The sequence below is a fragment of the Panthera onca genome, chromosome D2 (genome assembly GCF_046562875.1).
Source record: "Panthera onca isolate mPanOnc1 chromosome D2, mPanOnc1 haplotype 2, whole genome shotgun sequence".
Classification (NCBI taxonomy): Eukaryota; Metazoa; Chordata; class Mammalia; order Carnivora; family Felidae; genus Panthera; species Panthera onca.
The window spans coordinates 12,070,489-12,091,379 of NC_138349.1; the positions used below are offsets into that span (position 1 = coordinate 12,070,489).

The 20,891-nt window shown below is 50.3% G+C and overlaps 1 protein-coding gene across 4 annotated transcripts in view; it reads left to right on the plus strand.

Moving 5' to 3' along the window:
- Positions 1 to 210: 210 nt before the first annotated feature.
- The window catches only part of RGS10 (regulator of G protein signaling 10), a 46,204-nt gene continuing 25,523 nt past the window's right edge, over positions 211 to 20,891 (plus strand). The window contains exons 1-4 of one of the 4 annotated variants that reach the window (XM_060641354.3): positions 211 to 1,131; positions 6,953 to 7,143; positions 13,621 to 13,739; positions 14,975 to 15,061. In XM_060641354.3, the coding sequence (XP_060497337.3) occupies positions 7,137 to 7,143; positions 13,621 to 13,739; positions 14,975 to 15,061 (213 nt within the window). In that variant the 5' untranslated portion in view covers positions 211 to 1,131; positions 6,953 to 7,136. The remainder of the gene's footprint in view (positions 1,132 to 6,952; positions 7,144 to 13,620; positions 13,740 to 14,974; positions 15,062 to 20,891) is intronic. The other 3 variants (XM_060641352.3, XM_081790459.1, XM_060641353.3) reach the window with 3 other exon arrangements.

Consider the following 20,891-nt stretch of genomic DNA (forward strand, 5'->3'; position numbering starts at 1 on the left):
GACAATAGATAGAGCGGGGGGCGGGGGGGTGGTGGTGCTGAGCAGGTGATTGGTGGTGGGAGAGGAGAAATCGGAACCGGAGCGCAGCGTGGACCGGAGTGATCCCGAACGCTGAGCGAAAGGCCCTGCCGGAAGCTGCAGCACGTGTCCCCAAAGTTAGAGATGTGTCCCCGGCCGGCCGCGCTTGGGGGCAGAGGCATCACGCGGCGCTGGAACCCGGAGGGTTCCTGCAGAATTCCGCCGAGGCCCGCTCCTGGAACCTCCAGGCCACGGGCAGAAGGCGCCCAAGTTCCGGCGCCCGCGCCGCGCAGCTCGGCTGGGCTCGCTGCGCGCGCGGCCCGGCGGCCGGGACCCTGGCGACGCGCCACCGGCTTCGCGGCCGTGGGAGGGCCCGGCACCCGCGGAGTCGCGGGGCGGGCAGGCCCGGGCCCTCGGGGAACCTGGATCCCGGGGGCGAGAAGGCGAAGGCCGTGGGCCGCGCCCGGGTTTTGCAGAACCGTGAAGCCGAGGCTTCCGGGTCCGTGTAGCGAGAGGGGACCCCCGACTACCGCCCGGCCAAGGCGCGCGGAGCCGCGGAGCGCTGTGCGCCGGCGGCGCCGTGCCCGTTTCCCGCGGCTGCAGGAAGAGGGCGGGAGACCGGTTTGGACGCGGAGTCGCGAGGCGGGCGGGGCGGGGCCCGGGGCGACCTCTTCGGCGAGCTCCGCTGGGCGGCGGGGGGCCCCGGGGCGCACGGGCGCCAGGAGAGAGCTCCTAAGCCACGGGCGGCGCGGGCTCCCTCCGGGGCAGTGAGCCCCACCCCGGGCACGGGGTCGGGTCCCGGCGTTTGATCGCCCGGGGGCCGCCCTGGCCCGCCCGGGACCCCGAGGCGGGACCGCGGGGCCCCCACCGGGGCGGGCGGGCAGGGCGCACCGAGCGCGCCACGCGGCGCCTGGCTGGGAGGAGGGCGGCGGGGCGGGGGCGGGCGCGCCGGGGCGGTGCCGAGCCGGCTCCTCCTCCTCCTTGGCCTCCACCTCCCCTCCGTCCTCAGGCTCAGCCGCCGCGCCGCCCGGCCGCTCCTCCTTCCTCCCCGGGCGACCGCGGCGATGTTTAACCGCGCCGTGAGCCGGCTCAGCAGGAAGCGGCCGCCGTCAGGTAAGCGGCTCCCGGGCCGGCGGGCTGGGGTTCGGGGCCTCCGAGGAGCCGCCTCGGCCGCCGCTGCCCGCCCGGGGTCCCGGGCATCCTTCCCTCCCTCCTGTGTTCGGGCGCGGCTTGGCGATGCCACCCGACGACAGTCGCCGCGGACCGCGCCACTTCTCCTCGCTCCTTTCAGCGTCCCTGCGGCCGCCGCCGCTGCGGGAGCGCAAAGTCCCCCCCCCCCCCCACCCCCCCGAGAGGCGCTGCGGGGAGGAAGTTTGGACAAAAGGGGGAACAACAGCAGTTTTCTTTTTAGTGATGGTCTGCGAGGAGAAAGGAGATCCCAAACACCCGAAACTTTGGAGGGAGTGTGGGCTCTAGATCCGAAAGCAGAACGTCGCGCGGGGCCCTTCTCCCCTGGAGCTCTCTGCCTCTCTGTCCGCTGCGGGCGTCGTTGCGAATGATGCCCGCGCGGCGCCCAGAGGAGGCACGACCGGACCCCGGGGCACCGGACTGGCAGCGGGGCCTGGGCTGCCCGGCGCCTTCAGTTCTGCGCTGCGGAGCCCAAATGTGGGCGCGCCGAGGAGGGTGAACAGCAGGGTGGAGAATGCACATCTGTAGTTGGCGCCGGGGAGCGCTGACATTACCGTGCACTGGGCTTGGCTGTCCCAACGGACCAGCCTGAGCCACAATTCGGAGCAATTTGATAGGACAAAGAATCCACGGTGGAGACGGGACCATGCCTTTGATTCCAACCATCTTACCGTTTTTGTGCAGAATAATAGCTGTGCCCCTCTGAGCTCGTCATGTGGGCCCGGGTCTCTGTTCACCCAGTTCTGTGTTGTCTCTCCACCCGTAGGACGACCTCATGAGACAGGTACTGTCTCCTGGTATTGGCCACGTTCCAGAGGAGGGAACGGAAGCCAAGAGTCGTTAGGTAACTCGCCCCAAGTCACACTTAGGAGGCGATGGAGAAGCTGAAACCCAGGTTTGCCTGATTCTGGAGTTGGTAGGCTTTTCTGCAGTGTTCCACTCCCAAACTGACTTCATGGTGCTAAGAGTCTGTGCTGGTTGGTCCGTGTCCTCTTCTCACTGACTATCATATTTTATGAGGGACATTGCAGTTAAGAGGATGAACTGGGACCAGACAGGCTGGGACCAAATCCCACCTCCACTGCTGTGGAAACTTTGTGCAGATAAGGATCTGCAAAATGGGAATAAAATAGCTATCCCTCTTTGAGCGCTTACATGGAGCTGGTTTCCCGTCCATTATGCAAATCATTGCGTTAACAGGACAATCCTTATAAAGTAAGACTTCGTAGGGTCATGGTAAAGAGCTTGTATTAGTGTTAGTGGTCACGTAAATCTTGCCGTGTTGTCTGAGGGTCAAAGGATTCCTTTGTGGGGGTTCATTTCAGCCGATCCCTGTTGTTGAGTATTCATAGGCCTGGGGAGTGGTAGTCAGAGCCTGGACTCTGGAGTTAAACTCCTGGTTCCCGCCCTGACTCTATCATTTAGCGATCTTGGGCAAGTTACTTGACCTCTGAGCCAATTGCTAAATTATCGGGAAATCTGAGAACTGGCTGCTAAGTCATGGATAGCTTGAAATTGGCTGTTGGTGGGTATTTATACCATGGAAATCGACAAATGTTAAAAATCAAGCTTCCCCTCCCCCCGCAGGAGAGCTGGTTTACTAGCACACCTCTGTGTCTGTTTTCCCGCCTGTAAAGTGGGTTTCATAGAGTTGTGGGATCAAACACACTAAAACATATGAAGTCCCCAGTGCATTGCCTGGCACGTAATAAATGAATAATAATGGTTAGCTTCCCCCTTTCCTATGATAAACAGAGCTGCTCTGGACTTCTCTGCCTGAGTTATTCATTGCTTTGCTCTCATTTGGGGGCATACATGGTTTTGGGGAGAGGGTGTTGTATGTGTGTAGGTTCACTCCAGAAAGACTGGGGCGGTTTTAGGGATACCAGTGGAGTGTACCTCTTTTAGGGCGGCAACTTTTCAGCCTTATGAAATAGGGTTCGGCCACAAATACAAAGATTAGTAGCTAAGCATCATGGATGGGTATTTGATGCCTGATCTGAGAGCCCAATGTCCTTAGGATTTTTAGGTTGAAAGTATGCCCCACTGATGGGAAAGGGCAAATGAGGCCCTGCCATTTGGGCATCACCATCCAGCAGTGAGAAAAGAAGGAGTCAAGTGAGAAGGGGGGACTGTGGGCCTGGGGTGGAGGTACCGGGAAGCCAGCCGAGTGATCCATGAGACCCTGTGCAACATTTTTATTTGGTCATTTTGAATTGTTTTTTCTAAAGTGGCTCTCCAAATTGTATAAGCTTCCAGCCCCACAAGTGCTGGATCCACTCCTGCAGACCCCTAATATGGACCCGGCTACACTCCTGCCTCCCAGAACCTTCTACTGTAGACTTTTCCTGCTTTTCAGCAAAACCGCATTGGAGACAGGCTCTTCAAGCTGAGGATTTGGAGTTCCTAACCCCTAATTCCGAGGCTCAAAATGCTGTTCCTTATTCTGCTTTCTGAGATTTCTCAAAGTGTGTTCGTGAGCCACCTGGGGGTGGGGAGGGCATCGATAAAATGCAGCTTCCCAGGCCACACCCTGGGCCCACTGGTTCAGTCTTGGGGACCCAAGGTGGGAGGGAGAGGAGGCTGCATTTTCAACAAGTGCCCCCAGTGATTCTGATGCCACTGAAGTGCAAGGACCCCTTGAGGGACTCTGACCACCCTTTGCCCCTCACAACCACTTACGCTGTTGATGGTAACTGACGCTACTCACCTGAAAAGCAAAGCCAAAGCCACAGCCTTCCGTCGGCCAGCAGATTGAGGGGTGACCCGTTGAGGGAATCCCCACCCTGCCGGGCAGACCATGGCCCTCCCCAGGGCAGGGGGCCTGTTGTACATGATCCCATTAAACCCTTGGGACCAGTTTCAGATTTATTGCTGGGCTTAAGTTTTCACTTAGAGGTGACAGTCAGCATCGCAATTTAATGTCTTTGTTTTAACAACCCAGCAGCCGGGCAGTCTTGGCCCCCCAGGGAAACTTTCCCTGCAGAACATCACTGGCCCAGGACTGTGGGTTCAGGGAGAGCAACGCAAGGACAGAGTGGCGGGGCTGGGCCGCGGAAGGGGTGTTGATTTAAACCAGTGTGGTCAGCCACGTGGTCAGCGCCAGCTCTGAATGCCGCGAAGAGCAGCCTGTAGACGGTGGGGGTCAGGTGCTAATGATGCTCTTTTTTTTTTTTTTTATTTTTATGCCTTCATTGACTTTGTGTGGGACGGATGTCTCCTTTTGTCACTGTTAGGCATTTGGGGAACCTAAGCAGGTGCCTGGGGGGGCCATTTCCTGGGACTTCCTGGATGAACTGAGCCACTTCCCCCGCTGGGCTTGAGTAATGCCCTCCGCCTCAGGCGCTGGGCTCGGAAGCTTGCTGTTTAAATTGTACTAAATTTACTCTCCTTGGTATCTTCTGCTTCCCTCAGATAGCTCTCCACTGCAGCAGGCCCCAGGAGGGACGGTGGGGGCGGAGGGGGCCTGGGCAGGCGACAGCAGCAGCTCCCTGATAAGAGCTGTCAGGAGGCGTCCACTGGGAGGAAACAGCCCCACGCAGGCTCCCGGGGACTCATTTCCCTTCTAAGCCAGTTCGCATCCCTCCAGGCCTCGCCGAGTGCCCTTGGGTCAGCTGTGCTGCCCCCTCTGCGCGGTGCTCAGGGACCCCTCATCTGGCCCGCCTTCTCTCCTGGCCCCGTTTCCCCGTTCTTGCTGTGCCCTTGGGCGGCTGGGCATTCCCACTTCTGCCCCTTTGCTTCCCGAGGGTGTCCTCTGTCCTAAGTCTTCTCCCAAAGCTGGGTCTCCCTGCTCCCTGCCGCTCTCTCCAGCCTCATGCCTCCCTCCCTCTCTGCCCCCGAAATGCAGCCTGTCCACTTTGTCTTTTCCTGGACAGCTGCAGAGGCCACCAAGGGGCAGGGACTTGACAGGAGCAGCCCATTTAGGAGGGGACAGACCAGAGAACTCAGCTCCCTGACCCAAGTCCAGAGCTATCTGCATGGCCTCGCTCAGGATCCACTTGGTCGTTTTGTTCAAATATATTTGGGGTGGGGCGCCTGGGTGGCTCCGTCGGTTAAGCATCCGACTCGGGCTCAGGTCATGATCTTATAGTTCATGAGTTCGAGCCCTGCATCGGGCTCTGTGCTGACAGTTTGAAGCCTGGAGCCTGCTTCGGATCCTGTGTCTCCCTCTCTCTACCCCTCACCTGCTCACACTCTGTCTCTCAAAAATAAGTAAACATTAAAAAATATATATTTAGAGCTGAAATATGTGTGTGTGTGTATATATATATATATATATATATATATATATATATATATATGTATGTATGTATATATATGTAATGGGGAGCTGCTAAATTTTCTTTCCTGTCTCCCTTCTTCCTTTCTCCAGTCAGGACATTATAAACAAAGCCATCATCAGCCATCTTTATCATCCCATGAACAAAAGGGCATTTTAACACCCTGAATAGTAAAGATATAATCTTGTGTAAAGAAATGTCCTGGGGACGCCTGGGTGACTCAGTCCGGTGAGCATCCGACTCTTGATTTCGGTTCAGGTCATGATCTCACGGTTCATAGGTTCGAGCCCTGCGTTGGGCTGTGTGCACTGATTGCATGGGGCCTGCTTGGGATTCTCCATCTCCTCTCTCTCTCTGCCCCTCCCCTGCTCACACTCTCTTTGTCTCTCTCATAATACATACATACATACATATATACATACATGCATACTTACATACATAAATAAACTTTAAAAAGAAATGTCCTGATACTCAGGAATCTTCTAGAAGTTGTTGCATCTAGGGAGAGGCCCTGGGTAGGCAAGGGACAGAGCTGAGAGGAAGCCCTGTTCTACTGTGCTCCCTCTTCGGCCTCTTGAATTTTGTACTATGTAAATAATGATCTCTTTCCTAAGAATAACCCAGGGCTGTCCTTACTGCATCAAGACAGCTCACTTGGTAAATGTTTCCTTATCCTTATTCTCATTTCTTCACGAACCAGTGAAATAAACTCCGTGCCAGCCTGTGGCATTGTGGGCAGACGGCCATCTGGGAACTCCTGGTCTCACCTTGTCAATTAATTTTAAGTTCCGTGAGAAAGAGGGCCCCGCCTTTCACTTCTTGCGTCTGTCACGGCCCTTCCCTTTCTAGGCTCTGATGCCAACTTGGGGTTGAATCCTACCTCGTCTCCTTCTTCACTTGCTCCTTGGAGCCGGTTTATTGAACCTCGTTGTGCCTCTGTTTCCTTCTCTGTAAAATGGGCCAAAGATGAGCCCGACCTCTACGGGTCACTGGGAAGTTGAGACAGGATATAGTAAGTGCTCAGTCAAGCAGCTATTTTTACAGCTGTCATCCTCACTGTCTCGCCCCCAATCTATCAGAAAACGTTCATCAATGTAAACATGACCATGAGCGCCAGGCACTGCTGACCCTGAGGACGACGCAGCTCTTACTCAAGAAATGCACAGTCTCTCTGATCCTGGAGGGGGGGATGTCATTTACTTGCCTCTCGATAGGGGCCGGGGGCAGCGGGGGCGGGGGGGGGGCGGGGGGGGGAGTGAGGGCACATTTATGCATGACTGTCAGGCCCCCAGGGGAAGCACAGGGGCTTCTGGGAAGTGAAGAAAATAATGACAGGGTCTTCATTTTCACCCCCAGGATAGGGCTCCCGGGTAATTTTATTTTTTCTGGGTCTTTGCCTAGAAAGTGAAGATTCTAGGGAGTCTACAAATAACAGTCTGGCGTTCTTATTTCCTTCCCTCTGGTAGAAACTGGAAACCAGTGGCCATCTGTTGTTTAGTCCACTCAAAAGAGGATGTGGAGGCTTGTTTTTCCTCCAGACCCAAGGGTGTTCAGGAGACCCGCAGCCCCCTGGCCTGTCTCCCACGAAGCGTCTCTGAGAAGGCAGTGGGTTTTTGGGCTGTGTGAAGCTCCTCAAGTGGACCCTGGAGCATGGAATGTAAGGAGTGACCCCCACCTCCTTTGGCGATGACCTCAGCTTGTGTGTTGCCCGGGTGACAGCGGGGCAGGGCAGGGGCTGGGGGGAGCGAGGAGTGCAGGCACAGGTGCACAGGTGACCTTTGGAGGCACTGCCTGAGCAGTCAGCTTTCTCTGAGGTCTCTGGCTTCACGTGAAAAACGCCATGATGCCTTTTCTGAGCCCAGCCAACCCTCTGCAGCCCTGTCACCCTCTCTGGTCTTTGATGCTTGCTATTAGTAGGATTATTTTTAAGCTTTTTCATTTTTGTTATTATATTCTGCTAATTGCCATTCATGCAGACCTCCGCACCAAGGGAATTGCATGCTTGAAGGATAGTTATTCTCAGAAGTTAGATACTGGAGCCGAAAAACACTTAAGTAATATTTAGATAGAGTGTTTCCATGACCCAGTTTCTCTGGAGCCTTACATAGATCACCAGTTGTAACAAACTGATTCTCTGCTTCTAAGTTTGGAAAAAAGAAAAAGTCTTTTTTTTTTTTTTTTTTTAAATGTAATATGTTTGATGTGGCATAGTTGATATGAAGTTTTAAATAAGCTCCTTGGGGGTGCACTTTCCTTGAATATTTATGGGAGTATGGCGTGTGACTGTGAGTGTGTGTGTGTGTGTGTGTGTGTGTTGTACCAAACCACTTCAGAATTTTGGAGTGAACATTTCTGCCTCTTCCTAGGCTTGAATATTTGGCTTGTTTCCTTAATGATGCTGTAAGTTTTGGGGGGTACTTAGGAGAGACTCTTTGATTTTGGACGTTGACTCTGCTTTGAGGAAGTTGGTATTGAGATTTTATTAGAACATTATTTGACTGGGAAAACTGTCTAGGCAGGATAATTACCCAGACCTTCCTGCAGACTAATAGCAGGAATCCAGGCTGCAAGCATTCAGTTTCGATGAGTGTTACGGATGCCTTTTGAGTATGGATTTCCAAGGAGTTAATGTCTGGCGAAGCCCCTGATAGATATGACATCATAGCATCTATAAATAATGCATTACGAAATACGCGGCAAGCAACCAGCCTCCGCCATCTGTATCTTTGAAATACTGGCTTTTACTGAAGCCAGAAACCACATAGAACCGCATAAATGTAAATGGAGAGTGTATGGACACTGTGTTTGAGTGTTAGATGATGCTGGCCCGGTCTCGTGTGGGTTTTTGTCTACGTAGAATTCCTTCTCAGTTTTCTCAGGCTTTCCCCGCGGTGCAGATGGTATCTTTCTCTTCAAGGCTGCTATGTTCTGGCCTTGGTGAGTGTGAGGACCGGCAGATGTCAAAACTAAAAATGGCACTCGAGTCTCATGGTGAAGGTCGTGCTTGGACCCTGACACCCCCACCCCCCGCCCCTTTCCTAGCTGGGTGACCCTTGCAAGTTACCATGCTTCATCTGTGTTTCCTCATCTGTGAAGTGGGGTAATATCAATCACACCACAGGGTCCTTGTGAGAAGTGGATGATTTAACTCACAGAAAAAGCTTGGAACAGTACCCAGCGCACTATAAGCAATTTATAAGTGTTCACTGTTGTTATTAGCTGATGATGGATTAGTGTGAAGATCAATGTATTGACAAATAAGTATTATGCCTACAAAAATTTGATTTAAAATGCTTTAACTTTTTTTTTTTTTTTTTTTTTTTTAAGAGACAGAGAGCGAGCAGGGGAGGGGCAGAGAGAGAGGGAGATACAGAATCCGAAGCAGGCTCCAGGCTCTGAGCTGTCAGCAAAGAGCCTGATGCAGGGCTTGAACCCACGAACTGTGAGATCGTGACCTGAGCGGAAGCCGGATGCTCAACTGACTGAACCGCCCAGGCGCCCCGATCTGAAATGCTTTAAAGAGCCCAGGAGATTAAAAAAATTTTTTTCCAGGGGTGCCTGGGTGGCCCAGTCGGTAAAGTGTCTGACCCTTGATTTCAGCTCAGGTCATGATCTCACGGTTTGTGAGTTCAAGCCCCACACTGACGGCCTGGAGCCTACTTGGGATTCTCTCTCTCTCCCTCTCTCTGTCCCTCCCCTTCTTGCTCTCTGTCTCTCTTTCTAAAAATAAATAAGCTTAAAAAATTAAAAAAAAATTTTTTCCATTGCGAAAATGTTTTATAGGTGAAAAACAATAAGAAAAGATAAACAGATCTGGACAAAATTGAAACAAACAAATGTTATCAGCGGTAATTCGTTACTAGCTTGAGTGATCTTAAAGCTGCTAGAAAAATATGTTTGACTGTTTTTTCCCACCTGTGCATTCCAAGCTTGCTTTCTTGTGTAATCCACCCCAACCGGCAACTTTTGTCAATGAAAAAGCAAAGGGGAATATTACACCTTTATGGCTCCAAGTGCCGGGAGCTGAGAAGCTGGGAACTCTTGATTTTGTTTTATTCTTAAGTTCAGATGTAAACCTGCTTGCTATGGAGAGAGGTTATTTCTTTTTCTTATAATTATTGGACTGATTGTTACATTGAAGGTGAACTTGTCTTAGGACGCCTTTACATATGTGCATTGGTAAGTAGTGAAAGTCTCCTGAGCAGGGGACCCTGAGTAGAAATACCCTGAGTTAAGGGGCAATGTCTAGAGTAGTACCAAATGGGGCGGGCCTCTGCTCAGTCTCGCTGGAGGTCAGGATAATGACTTGGAAAAGAGATACATCATTAAATGAATGGAGTGTGCAAATGCTGCTCTCTCCAGAGCTATCTATGCATGTTGCTACCAATCAAGAAGGATTAAGAAAAACAGGCGTAGCCAGAAGCCTTCATCAGGCTTTTGAAAGACAATCAGGAAGTCTTGGAAAAATTCAAACCAATATTTCTGGGGAAAGTGAGAAAACATGGCAGACAGAGTGTGGGTAGAAGATTCCTATGGTCAGGATGGTTGGGGCAGAAGGTGGGCAGAAAGGCAAGAAGGAACTTGTTTGTTTGTTTGTTTTTTAATGCATGTTTATTATTTTTTTCTTTTTTGTTGTTTTTTAAAAATATAATTTATTGTCAAATTGGTTTTCATAGTGTGTGTTTATTTTTGAGAGAGAGACAGAGAGACAGAGAGAGAGACAGCACGAGTTGGGGAGGGGCAGAGAGAGAGGCACAGAATCTGAAGCAGCCTCCAGGCTCCGAGCTGTCAGCACAGAGCCCATGCGGGGCTCGAACCCACAAATCTTGAGATCATGACCTGAGCTGAAGTCTGACACTTAACTGACTGAGCTCCCCGGGTGCCCCGGATTTTGTCTCTGTCCAGGGCAGCAAACCCAGACACTAGTAACCACGGCCAAGGAGAGTAGTGAGCTATATCTTGGTGTCCTTTCTGAGCCAGCTCTGGAAATTCTGTGCCCTTCTGTAACAGTGTCGTGGGAGATGTATTCCTTTACTCTTGGTGGCACGGAAGTGGTAGCCCCACAGAGAACTGAGAGGAAGGGCCACTTATTTTGCAAAGTCCCCGGGTTCTGGAGCAGTCTGGGGTTCTGTGGAGGTGGTCCTTATAGGGACAGTCGCCTTCACACGTAAGTCCCAATACTGGTTCCATCAAGGAGTTCTAGTTCATTTTACCCCCTGAACCTTTATTTCCCAGTAAGGAAAATAAGGGGACTAGACCAGACTAGTAGGCATTGAATTCTAAGACTTTTTGTTCGAGTGAAAGCTGGCACAGAAGCCTAACATGCCAAACGATTAGAGTATGAAATAAAGGGTAGGGGAGGTACAGTTATCTCATGGTGGGGCCAGATATCCTATCTCTCAGTTAACCAGACAATCTGGTTAACTCTTTTGGCTACATGAGAATGCACCAAGTGTATTTATTTTCAAGACAGCGTGGCAGCGAAAGCCCAAGGGTGGTTTGGTTTATTATTGAAAAGAATGCCAGGAGTCTTGGAATCCTTTCAGACCTAGGTTGAAAACTTATGGGCAAAGTAGGTGTTCTGCGACACGGAGAGGAATTTGTGGCTGCCTAAGACTGTTCCCGGAATAGCCCACTTGTGTCTCTGCATTTATTTACTTAAGAGAAGGTCTGCTGAGGAAATGGAGTAAATTGTCAAGCTGTATTCAAGGACAGGACCGTAAATTGGTGAAATGCTTGGCAGAATGAACCCTCTTGCAGAACTTTCTTAAATAATGACCTTTTAACTTGATTTATAGTTTGTGGGGAAGAAACTCGGTGTTTAGATGCTTGCCATTCTAGCATTTGCAAAGAGAGTGGGGGACTAATTTAATATCCACGAACTGAAGATTCACTTTAGAGAAGCGTTGGGTCCATTTGTGATGTGTTCGAGTGAGTTTGCTTCGCGATTAGAGGAGTAGATTTGTCCCAAATAATTCTCTTATGTGCTCCATCACCAATGCGTATTGAAACACAGCGCCCAGCTGGGGTTTCTGGCTTCTGTTTTGTTCAGCCGGAGTCAGCCACTGAATGTCTAAAATCCAGGTGGTTGGGCGCCTGGGTGGCTTAGTCGTTAAGCATCTGACTCTTGATTTCGGCTCAGGTTATGATCTCACAGTTTGTGAGTTCAAGCCCTGCATCAGGCTCTGCACCGACAGTGAGAAGCCTGCTTGGGGTCTGTCCCCCCCACCCCCCTTCCCCTGTTTGCTCTCTCTCTCTTAAAATAAATAAAAATAAACTTTAAAAATAAATAAATAAAATAAATCCAGGTAGTTTTCCCAGATGCTGGGAGACGGTGTCAGCTGCTTGAGAAATTAACACGTGTGTTGATCCCCAATAGAACATGAAAGATCATGGGAGCTGAGTTACTATTAAGTACAATGTATCATGATATGACTTCCCTCCAAAAACATTTGAGGGGCACCTGGGTGGCTCAGTTGGTTAAGCATCCAGCTTCCGTTCAGGTCATGATTTCACAGCTCCGTGAGTTCGAGCCCCGCCTCAGGCTCTGTGCTGACAACTTGGAACCTGGGGCCTGCTTCAGATGTGTCTCCCTCTCTGTCCCTCCCCTGCTTGTGCGCTCTCTGTCTCTCTCTTTCTCAAAATAAATAAATAAACATTAAAAAAAAACAACAACAACAAAAGCAAAAACATTTTAAACTGTATGGCATCCTGGCTATTTGCAGCAATTAATATTCATAAGACTTTTTTTCATTTATCCTTTTCGAATGGTTTGCTTTGCCGATTTTTTAGTTAAAAGCTTATTTTCTCCTACGTTCAAACTTTTCTTTATAGAAACATGTTTCTACTTTGAAAACAAAAAGGCAATGGAGAAAAAAATATTAGGTATAAAAATAGTTCACTTGATAGATCATTATTTTAGGGAAGAGGAGAGAGGAACTAACGTTTGTTGAGAGTGCAGTGTGAGCTTCTAGATGGCTGGTGTGCTTCCTCTTTTAGTCCTTGGATAATGGGAGAGATAGGAGGATTATCTTTACCTTCCACACAGAATGTTGCCCCTTACCACACAGTTTGAATTGGCCGAACTGGGTTTGGAACCTGGGCCCACCCGAAGTGGCATTCCATGGTTTTTCCTTGACTCCAGGAAGGGGCCAAATTCTGGAGAACGAGGCATGTTTGTGCTGTCACTTCCTCTCAGGCGAGTAGCCACAGTGTGTTAGCTGGAGGTCCCCTGTCCCCTTTCCTTCAGTCAAGGGACTTTGCAGGTGTCTTGAGGAAGAGAATGCATCAGATGTGCAGGTGCAGACAGTCATTCATTCATTCAGTCTACACACAGAGGAACAGTGTGATGCTGAGCCATATTGGAGCCTGAGGCAAAACGAAAAATCAGTAATACCCATCCTGTCTTTATTTAAAATTTTGATATTTTGCTCATGATGGAATTCTTTCCATTAATTTTGATTTTTCAAAATCATGCATGAAAATACCATTTATGTTCATGCCTGAGGTTTTTTTTTTTTTTTTGGGGGGGGGCAACCCCCTGAAATTTTGTACCTGCAGCCAGTGCTCCCTTTTCCCACTCCATCCCAGCCCTGGTACATACTTTTATTTATGTGCCAGGCAATGAGCCACATGTTGCAGATTCAAGGTAAAGATCTACAGAAGCTTTCAGACGATTGAGTCAGTCGTACAAATAATCACAACACAGCACGATAATTACAAGACTGTGCACAAAGTGTGATGGGGAAGGAGTAGCCATTGAGTTGGGGTCCCTGGGAAGATGGCTTGAATGAGACTTGAGGGCTGCCTGAGGGTTGGCCAGTGGTCATGTGGATGGAGGAAGGATGGATGGAGAGTGGTAGAAAATGGCAAGGCCCTTTTGTCATTGCTCTGAGCCTCAGTTTCCCTAACCTGTAACATGGAGAAAATGGCAGTGCCTACTTCATAAGGTCATTATCAGGACTGGAATGATTTCCCTGGGTTAAGTGCCTAGAATATAATTATCCTGGCACATAATATATATTTGATGATGATGATGTTGTTGATGATGATGAATTTGATGACCATTATATGCAGATATTTTAAAATGAAAGTATCTTTGAGCCACAAACACATCCTGAACTTTGCTTTGCAGACATCCACAGCAGTGATGGGAGTCCCAGCAGCAGCCACCAGAACCCCAAGAGCACAGCCAAATGGGCAGCCTCTCTGGAGAATCTGCTTGAAGACCCAGAAGGCGTGAAAAGATTTAGGGTTTGCCTTTTTCATTGTTGACCGGGATTGATGCAACCCACGAAGAAGTTTAGATGTCTGTGGGGGAAACACAGGATGGTTTTTTTTTTTTTTTAACACTGAAAATGTTAAACACTGTTTAACACTGAGAGTAAGGACTTCTCAGTTGTCATGGCCGAGATGGCTTTCCTGGATGGCCATGGACCAGAACTGAGGGGCATACACAGACTGTTTCTGGTTTTCATCTGGCTGGATGGGAGCGGGTAGGGGTGATGGGGACGAGGTACCGTGCTCGCTGGCAGAATCTACAAAGAATTTCCAGCTCTGTGACACCTGGGAGGGGGCGGTCTGGGTCTCTCTGATGTGAAGGTTTGTTCCCTTGTGCATTGGGGATTCCCAGGACTCATTATTAATAGAGTGAGAGGGGTGGACAACAGCTAGAAAAGTGAGGTTGAACCCAGAGAGGAGGGTGGATGGATGGGAAGTGTCAGTCCTGCCGACAAAGAACTGCTCTGGCTCGCAGAAACCCCAGGTGTCAGAAGACCCGCGTGTGACTTCTGAGAATGCCCGGTATCTGCCTGAGTCCCACCAACTCCTGTCTTTAAGTCTTGGGCCAGGTCAGGGCAAGCCCTGATGCTGTCGGTCCCTGTTTTGGTGCCGAGGGAGGGGTGACGGGCTGGTCTACTGCCATTCCCGGACACCAGGCCATTGCGAGCCCTGTCTGGATCTCACAGAGGACGCTTTCCTGTGCACAGCGGGATAACAGGGTGTACTGCTAACTCCCCAGCGTCTGCCAAACGAAAACTCACCTCCAACTTAAAATCGTTTTCATCGTGGCATTTTCAGACATGCTTAATAGGTTTTCTTTTCTTTTGTTTAAATAAATGGGGCTGATTTTAGAGGAATGTACTTTGTCTAAACACTGTCTGGAAGGAACTAATATATCTCCCACTTTAATTTACTCTTTGGTAATTTATTGCCAGCTTAGCCTTAGTGAGTAGATTCTTGCTTCATTTTTACTCTTCCTCACAATGTCAAAGTCATTAAGTTCAAATGCGTATGAAATTCTAGCTTTAACATTAAACATGCACTTTGTTTTTCAGGATGGAGTTTTTCGCAGGGTGACTGCACCATACTCATTTGTTGAATTTTGCCAAACCAGTCCTTGGAGAGAAACACATTATTTGTTTGTTTGTTTGTTTGTTTGTTGTTAAAGTGGAATACTGCTTGATGTTGTTTCTTCTTTTTATCCACAGGAATTTTTAAAAAAGGAATTCAGTGAAGAAAATGTTTTATTTTGGCTAGCGTGTGAAGATTTTAAGAAAACACAGGATAAGAAGCAGGTATTTCTTCCAGTCTGTAATCACATTCTTGATGATTTTTTTCTCTTCTTATAAAGTTCAGCTGCCTTGGGGTGCCTGGGTGGCTCAGTCAGTTAAGCGTCCGACTTTGGCTCAGGTCATGATCTCACGGTTCGTGGGTTCAAACCGTGCGTCGGGCTCTGTGCTGATAGTTCAGAGCCTGGAGTCTGCTTCAGATTCTGTGTCTCACTCTCTCTCTGCCCCTCCCCTGCCTGCGCTCTGTTTCCCTCTGTCTCTCAAAAATGAATAAACGTTAAAAAAGAATTAAAAAAAAATAGTTCAGCTGCCTTTCCAATAGACTTTGAAATTGCCTAAAGAGGGGTGCCTGCCTGGGTGGCTCAGTCGGTTAAGTGTCCGACTTCAGCTCAGGTCACGATCTTAATGGTTCGTGAGTTCCAGCCCCGTGTTGGGCTCTGTGCTGACAGCTCAGAGCTCGGAGCCTGGAGTCTGCTTCAGATTCTGCCTCTCTCTCTGCCCCTCCCCGACTCGAGCGCACACATGCGCGCACAACATGCTCTCTCTCTCAAAAATAATAAACATTAAAAAATTGTTTAAGAAGAAAAGAAATTGCCTAAAGAAATCAGATCCATACTGGATTTGGGGAAAGACTGAAGCTTCAGATTAGGTCTCTTGGGTGGATCAAATATTAATAGTTTTAAAAAGTGTGTTAATTTTTGAATGGAGCAGTTCAGATGGACAAATATTTAAAGCAAAAATGACAATTTATGTCGTTTCAAGTTCATCATCGCACACGGTTTTTTTCTTCATGAATAAGTTACGAGGATGCTTCCCCAGAGTTGGACGTGTTGGCATTTTGTACGGATGTAGTAAAACGCTAAGCAGATGTGTGGCAATAAAAGTGGTACTCGAATCAGATAGATTGTCAATTATTCAACGTATCTTTACAAAACATCCTGCCGTTGGCAGGGGTCCCGCAGAGAGAGTTTCTGACTGTTCTCCTGGGTATATGTGTGCTCTCTGCAGGAGGTCGCCTTTAACTCTGACGTCAGTGGATTTCCTGTCCTTGAAGGTTGAGTGCGAGGGGAGGTGGAGGAGATTATGGGGAAGGAGGCCTGTGGATCGGGTGTGTTCGTGAAGCCTGTGCCTGTGTATGTCTCAGAGGCTCCCAGCTAAATGCCTACAGGGGCTGGTGAGGAACATGAATCCGCAAGGCTTTTGGTGTGAGGCTATAGGGAGTAGTGGGGACTGGGGCCACTGTGGGCAGCCAGCATTGCCTCCAGCGGCTGCGGCTGAGTGTAGCTGACTTTGGCAGTGAGCGCTTGGGGGCCTGTGGCTCTCTGGGCTTCCCCATGCTTCGAGTTCTGCCCACCTACGTCTTCACTTGCCCACCCTTGCCCCCAGAACCCTGAGGGGCGGGCCTTTCTTCCTGAGGCCCCTTCTACCTTCTTCAGCCCGGTACTGCCTGGTTTTCCAGAGAAATCGGGCGTTCGGATTCTTATGGAACCACTCGATTCTATAAATGTTGGAACTGATTTTCAAAAGATGGAAAACCTTGCCTGCCAAACGAAACACATCCCTGGGCAGATGCAGCCTGTGGGCTGCCGGTCTTGAGCCTCTGTCTCCAAAAGCCGGACTCCACGAGGCCAGCAGCCGTTATGTGTTTGTAGACGACAACTCGGAAAGTGTTCATCACTGGTTTATTCAAAGCCTTTTCCTGACTCAGACACACTTCTCCCAAGATGGAGCAAAGGGGCCTTCTTTCCGCTGCTTTCCTCTCAGTGGGGGCAAGGACGGATGCTAAGATTTGTTCTCTTTAGCTCACATTTCTTAGGTCAGCCTAGAAAGCCTTCCCAGGCAGGACTCTTGGCATTTGCTTCTTTCAAGCTTCTTCTCCTCCTTGGATGATTTTGTCTGAGCCTCCCGGGTGGTGAATGGCCTCTGGGGAAAAGGGAGCAGATGGCCTGGCCTGCCTTGGAAAGCTAGGATGCCACCCTGGAGGCAGAAGCACTCAGTTTCCCTTTGGCCCCATATCCAGGACAGGGCCCAGGGACCACTGTTCATAAATGCTGCACCGTGTAATTGATTTGCCCAGCCTCAGTCTAAAACCCGGGCTGACAGTCAAGCAGGCAAACAGATGATGTTCATTTTTCTGCTGTATTCTTTGTGTGTTGAGGGTGAGGGGGGCCTACAGATCAGCCAGCCCTCTCCCCTGGCCCCTCCTGCCACATTGTCCTCATCGGGAGGCTGAGATCCCCCTGCGGCTGAGCTGGGACTTAGACCAGCATTCTGAGGTCCCCCAAGCTGCTCTCCCTGCACACCGGGCTGGTCTGTCCTTTGGTTCAGCCGAGTTGACCTGATCTTTGTGGAATGCCCGCTCAGGGCCAGGCCTTGTGAAGAGACAGCCAGGGACAAGACAGATGAGCTACTTTAGGGAACAGGCATCGATTGGCAAAGCAACTTGTTAAATAAGCCTTGCCAAGTGTGCTGAGCAGAGAAATGGGAAGTGTGGGTTCTGTGGGAGCACAGGTGGGGGTCGGTGGGGAAGGTAACACCAAAGTGGACTTTGGGGGTGGGGGTAGTGTTCCTGGAAGAGGGGCCAGCATGTGAGGAGGAAGGCCTGGCGAGAAGGGCGAAGGAAGAATGGGTGGCGGGACAGTGGTGCTTGAGGGGCAGGGTGGTTCTGCTGTGTGTGAGGCTGGGGAGGGAGGGGAGCCCACACCTGGAGAGCCTGGGGCCAAGGTGGACACTGGAAAGCCCCCAGTGTCGGGTTGCACATCCACACCCTACAGACAGAGCTTCCAGAATCTGGGAGCCCCTCGCCGCACTCCTTCTCCTGGTGCCCAGCCTAAAACCCCTTGGAGGTTTAGTGTCCTTAAGCCTGGAACGTGCCTGGCGATTGGTCTGGGGCAGTGAATGCAGATGGTGTTGGGAAGGAAGGGAGGAAGGAAGGAAGGGAGGGAGGGAGGGAGGGAGAGAGGAAGCATCAGTGAGGCCCGTGTGGCTCAGTCGTCAGTCTGGGTTATCACACTGAGCCTCATGACTGGCCCCATCCTTCCAGATGTGTGGGCTGTGGTTTGGGAGGTTACACAGAAGTTGCCGAGGCTGCCCAGCTTGGTGCAGACCCAGGTCTCCGACTGCAGGGCTTGGGTATTCTCTAGTGCGTCTGGCTACAGGGGAAGTAAAACCAGGAGTAAACTCTAAATCACTAATTTTAAAAAGTGGAGGGTGGGAAGTGGGCCCAAGCGAATTTCACAAGACTTGTCACGTCTGGTCCAGCGGGGAGTCTGTGGAGGGGGTAACTCTACAGTGAGCCAAGGTGGTGGCAGGATGGATGCGAATCTTACTTTGCCTCTTTTTATGTATTTTTTTAAATGTGTATTAATTTTGAAAGAGAGAGCACAAGTTGGGGTGAGGGGCAGGAGGAGAGAGAAAGAGAGGGAGGGAGAATCCCAAGCAGGCTCCACGTTCAGCCCAATGTGGGGTTTGATCTCATGCCCCTAGGATCGTGACCTGAGCCGAAATCAAGAATCGGACGTCCAAGTGACTGAGCCGCCCAGGTGCCCCTGCCCCATTATTTTAAATAGGACCCGTGCTGGCTTGTTTTTTCATGCTTTTACTAGGATTATCCAGCTAGAACTCTCCAGAGCACTTACCAACTTATTTGGCATCTTGTGTGTATAATTTCTTTATTTCCTTTCGATACTGTCTTCTCGTCCCTCTATCATGCAGGCTCTGTGGGTCTGAGATGGTTGTCTGTTTTCTCCCCACTGTCTCCAAGTACCCAGAGCAGCCTGGTGCAGTGTGGACTTCTGGTTCTCCCTACTCAGGTCAGCTGGCACCTGAGGACCCACCAGGGATGGGAGCCCACCCCCCTCCCCTCCCCTCACACTGCAGTTACAGCCTTAGGGACGGACATGTATTCTCAGAACTCCAAACAGTGGAACAGTGCTGTGCTCCCGCTGTCTTCCCTGGCCTGTGCTTCGCCTCCTGGCAGGCCCCTTAGATCGGGACGGTCTTGACACTGTGCATGTGTGGCAGGGATGCTGGGCTTTAGGAAGTTGGGAGGGTGACGCCCCATACCTCTGCCCTCCTTGGGATTCCTGGGGTGGTTGTACCTTTTGGGGTGTTCATACTCGGGCAGCGTTTCTCAACGTTTTTTTTTTTTGTTTTTTTTTTTTTATTTATTTTTGGGACAGAGAGAGACAGAGCATGAACGGGGGAGGGTCAGAGAGAGAGGGAGACACAGAATCGGAAACAGGCTCCAGGCTCCGAGCCATCAGCCCAGAGCCTGACGCGGGACTCGAACTCACGGACCGGACCGCGAGATCGTGACCTGGCTGAAGTCGGACGCTTAACCGACTGCGCCACCCAGGCGCCCCTCGGGCAGCGTTTAAAGCACTTCTCTCCCTTCCCAATGTCTTTATGGCTTGAAATTTTTCTATCAAGTGCCTCTTCCCCATGAATTATCATGAGAGATGGGTCTGTCTTCTAAAACCAAGCAGCACTGGGGCGCCTGGGTGGCTCAGTCCGTTAAGCGTCCGATTTTGGCTCGGGTCATGATCTTGCAGTTCGTGAGTTCGAGCCCCGCGTCGGGCTCTGTGCTGACAGCTCAGAGCCTGGAGCCTGCTTCAAGTTCTGTGTCTCCCTCTTTCTGCCCCTCCCCTGCTCACACTCTGTGTCTTTCTCTCTCTCTCAAAAATAAATGAACATTAAAAAGAAATTAAAAAAAAAAAACAGGGAGCATTTATGAGTTATAAAACTTCAGGAAAAGCTGCAACCAAGTGTTCATTCTTTGGGTATCCCTGAATTCCTTCCTTCCTTCCTTCATTCCTTCACTCATTCATTCATCTGGCAGCATGTGCACACCAGGCTTGTTCACTGTGTGACAGAGATTGAGATGGATATGGCGGTTTGCACAGATTTGCAAAAGCCATTGCTCCAAGAGGAACTTGCACTGGCAATTAAGTATAATGATACCTTGCATTTTTACAGTGTTTTAGAATTACAGGGTTATGGGGAAAGGGGTCTATGGTATTCATGATTTTTATCGTATATTATTTAACACTAAAATTTGATCCAGGATTCAGAGTGTTTGAGCTTCTTATTTAAAGTACCAGTGAAGGTTTTTCTAAAAGGCTAAATGCCATATTCTTTATTAAAAAAGAAATTATTGGGGGCGCCTGGGTGGCTCCGTCGGTTGGGCGTCCGACTTCGGCTCAGGGCATGATCTCACGGCTCGTGAGCTTGAGCCCCGCATCGGGCTCTGTGCTGACAGTTCAGAGCCCGGAGCCTGCTTCAGATTCTGTATCTCCCTCTCTCTCTGCCCCTCCCCTGTTCATGCTCTGTCTCTCTCTTTCTCTCAAAAATAAATAAACATTAAAAAAATTAAAAAAAAATATTTAAAAATCCAAAAGTGGGGACGCCTGGCTGGCTCGGGCGGTTGAGCATCCAGCTCTTGGTTTCAGCTCAGGTCATGGTCTCATGATTGATGGGATCAAGCCCCAAGCTGGGCTCCGAGCTGACAGCATGGAGCCTGCTTGGGATTCTCTTTCTCCCTCTCTCTCTCTCCCCTCCCCTGCTCTTGCTTGCTCTCTCTCTCTCAAAATAAATAAACAGACTTAAAAAAAAAAAAACTAAATAAAAATTCAAAAGTGACCCATGTTCCTTCAGGAGTAAGATGGGCTGATTCCCTTTACCCCACAGCATCCCCCCAGATTTCATTCTCCCTGTGGTTCGGGCTGTGCCTTTCAGCATGAACTTGGCTGGGTCCGGGCTGGTCTGACCGGAGCTCAGCTGCTCCCGGTGTGGTTGAGGTCTGGCGTTGGCCTGCCCTGTGCCCCTGTTCCTTCTG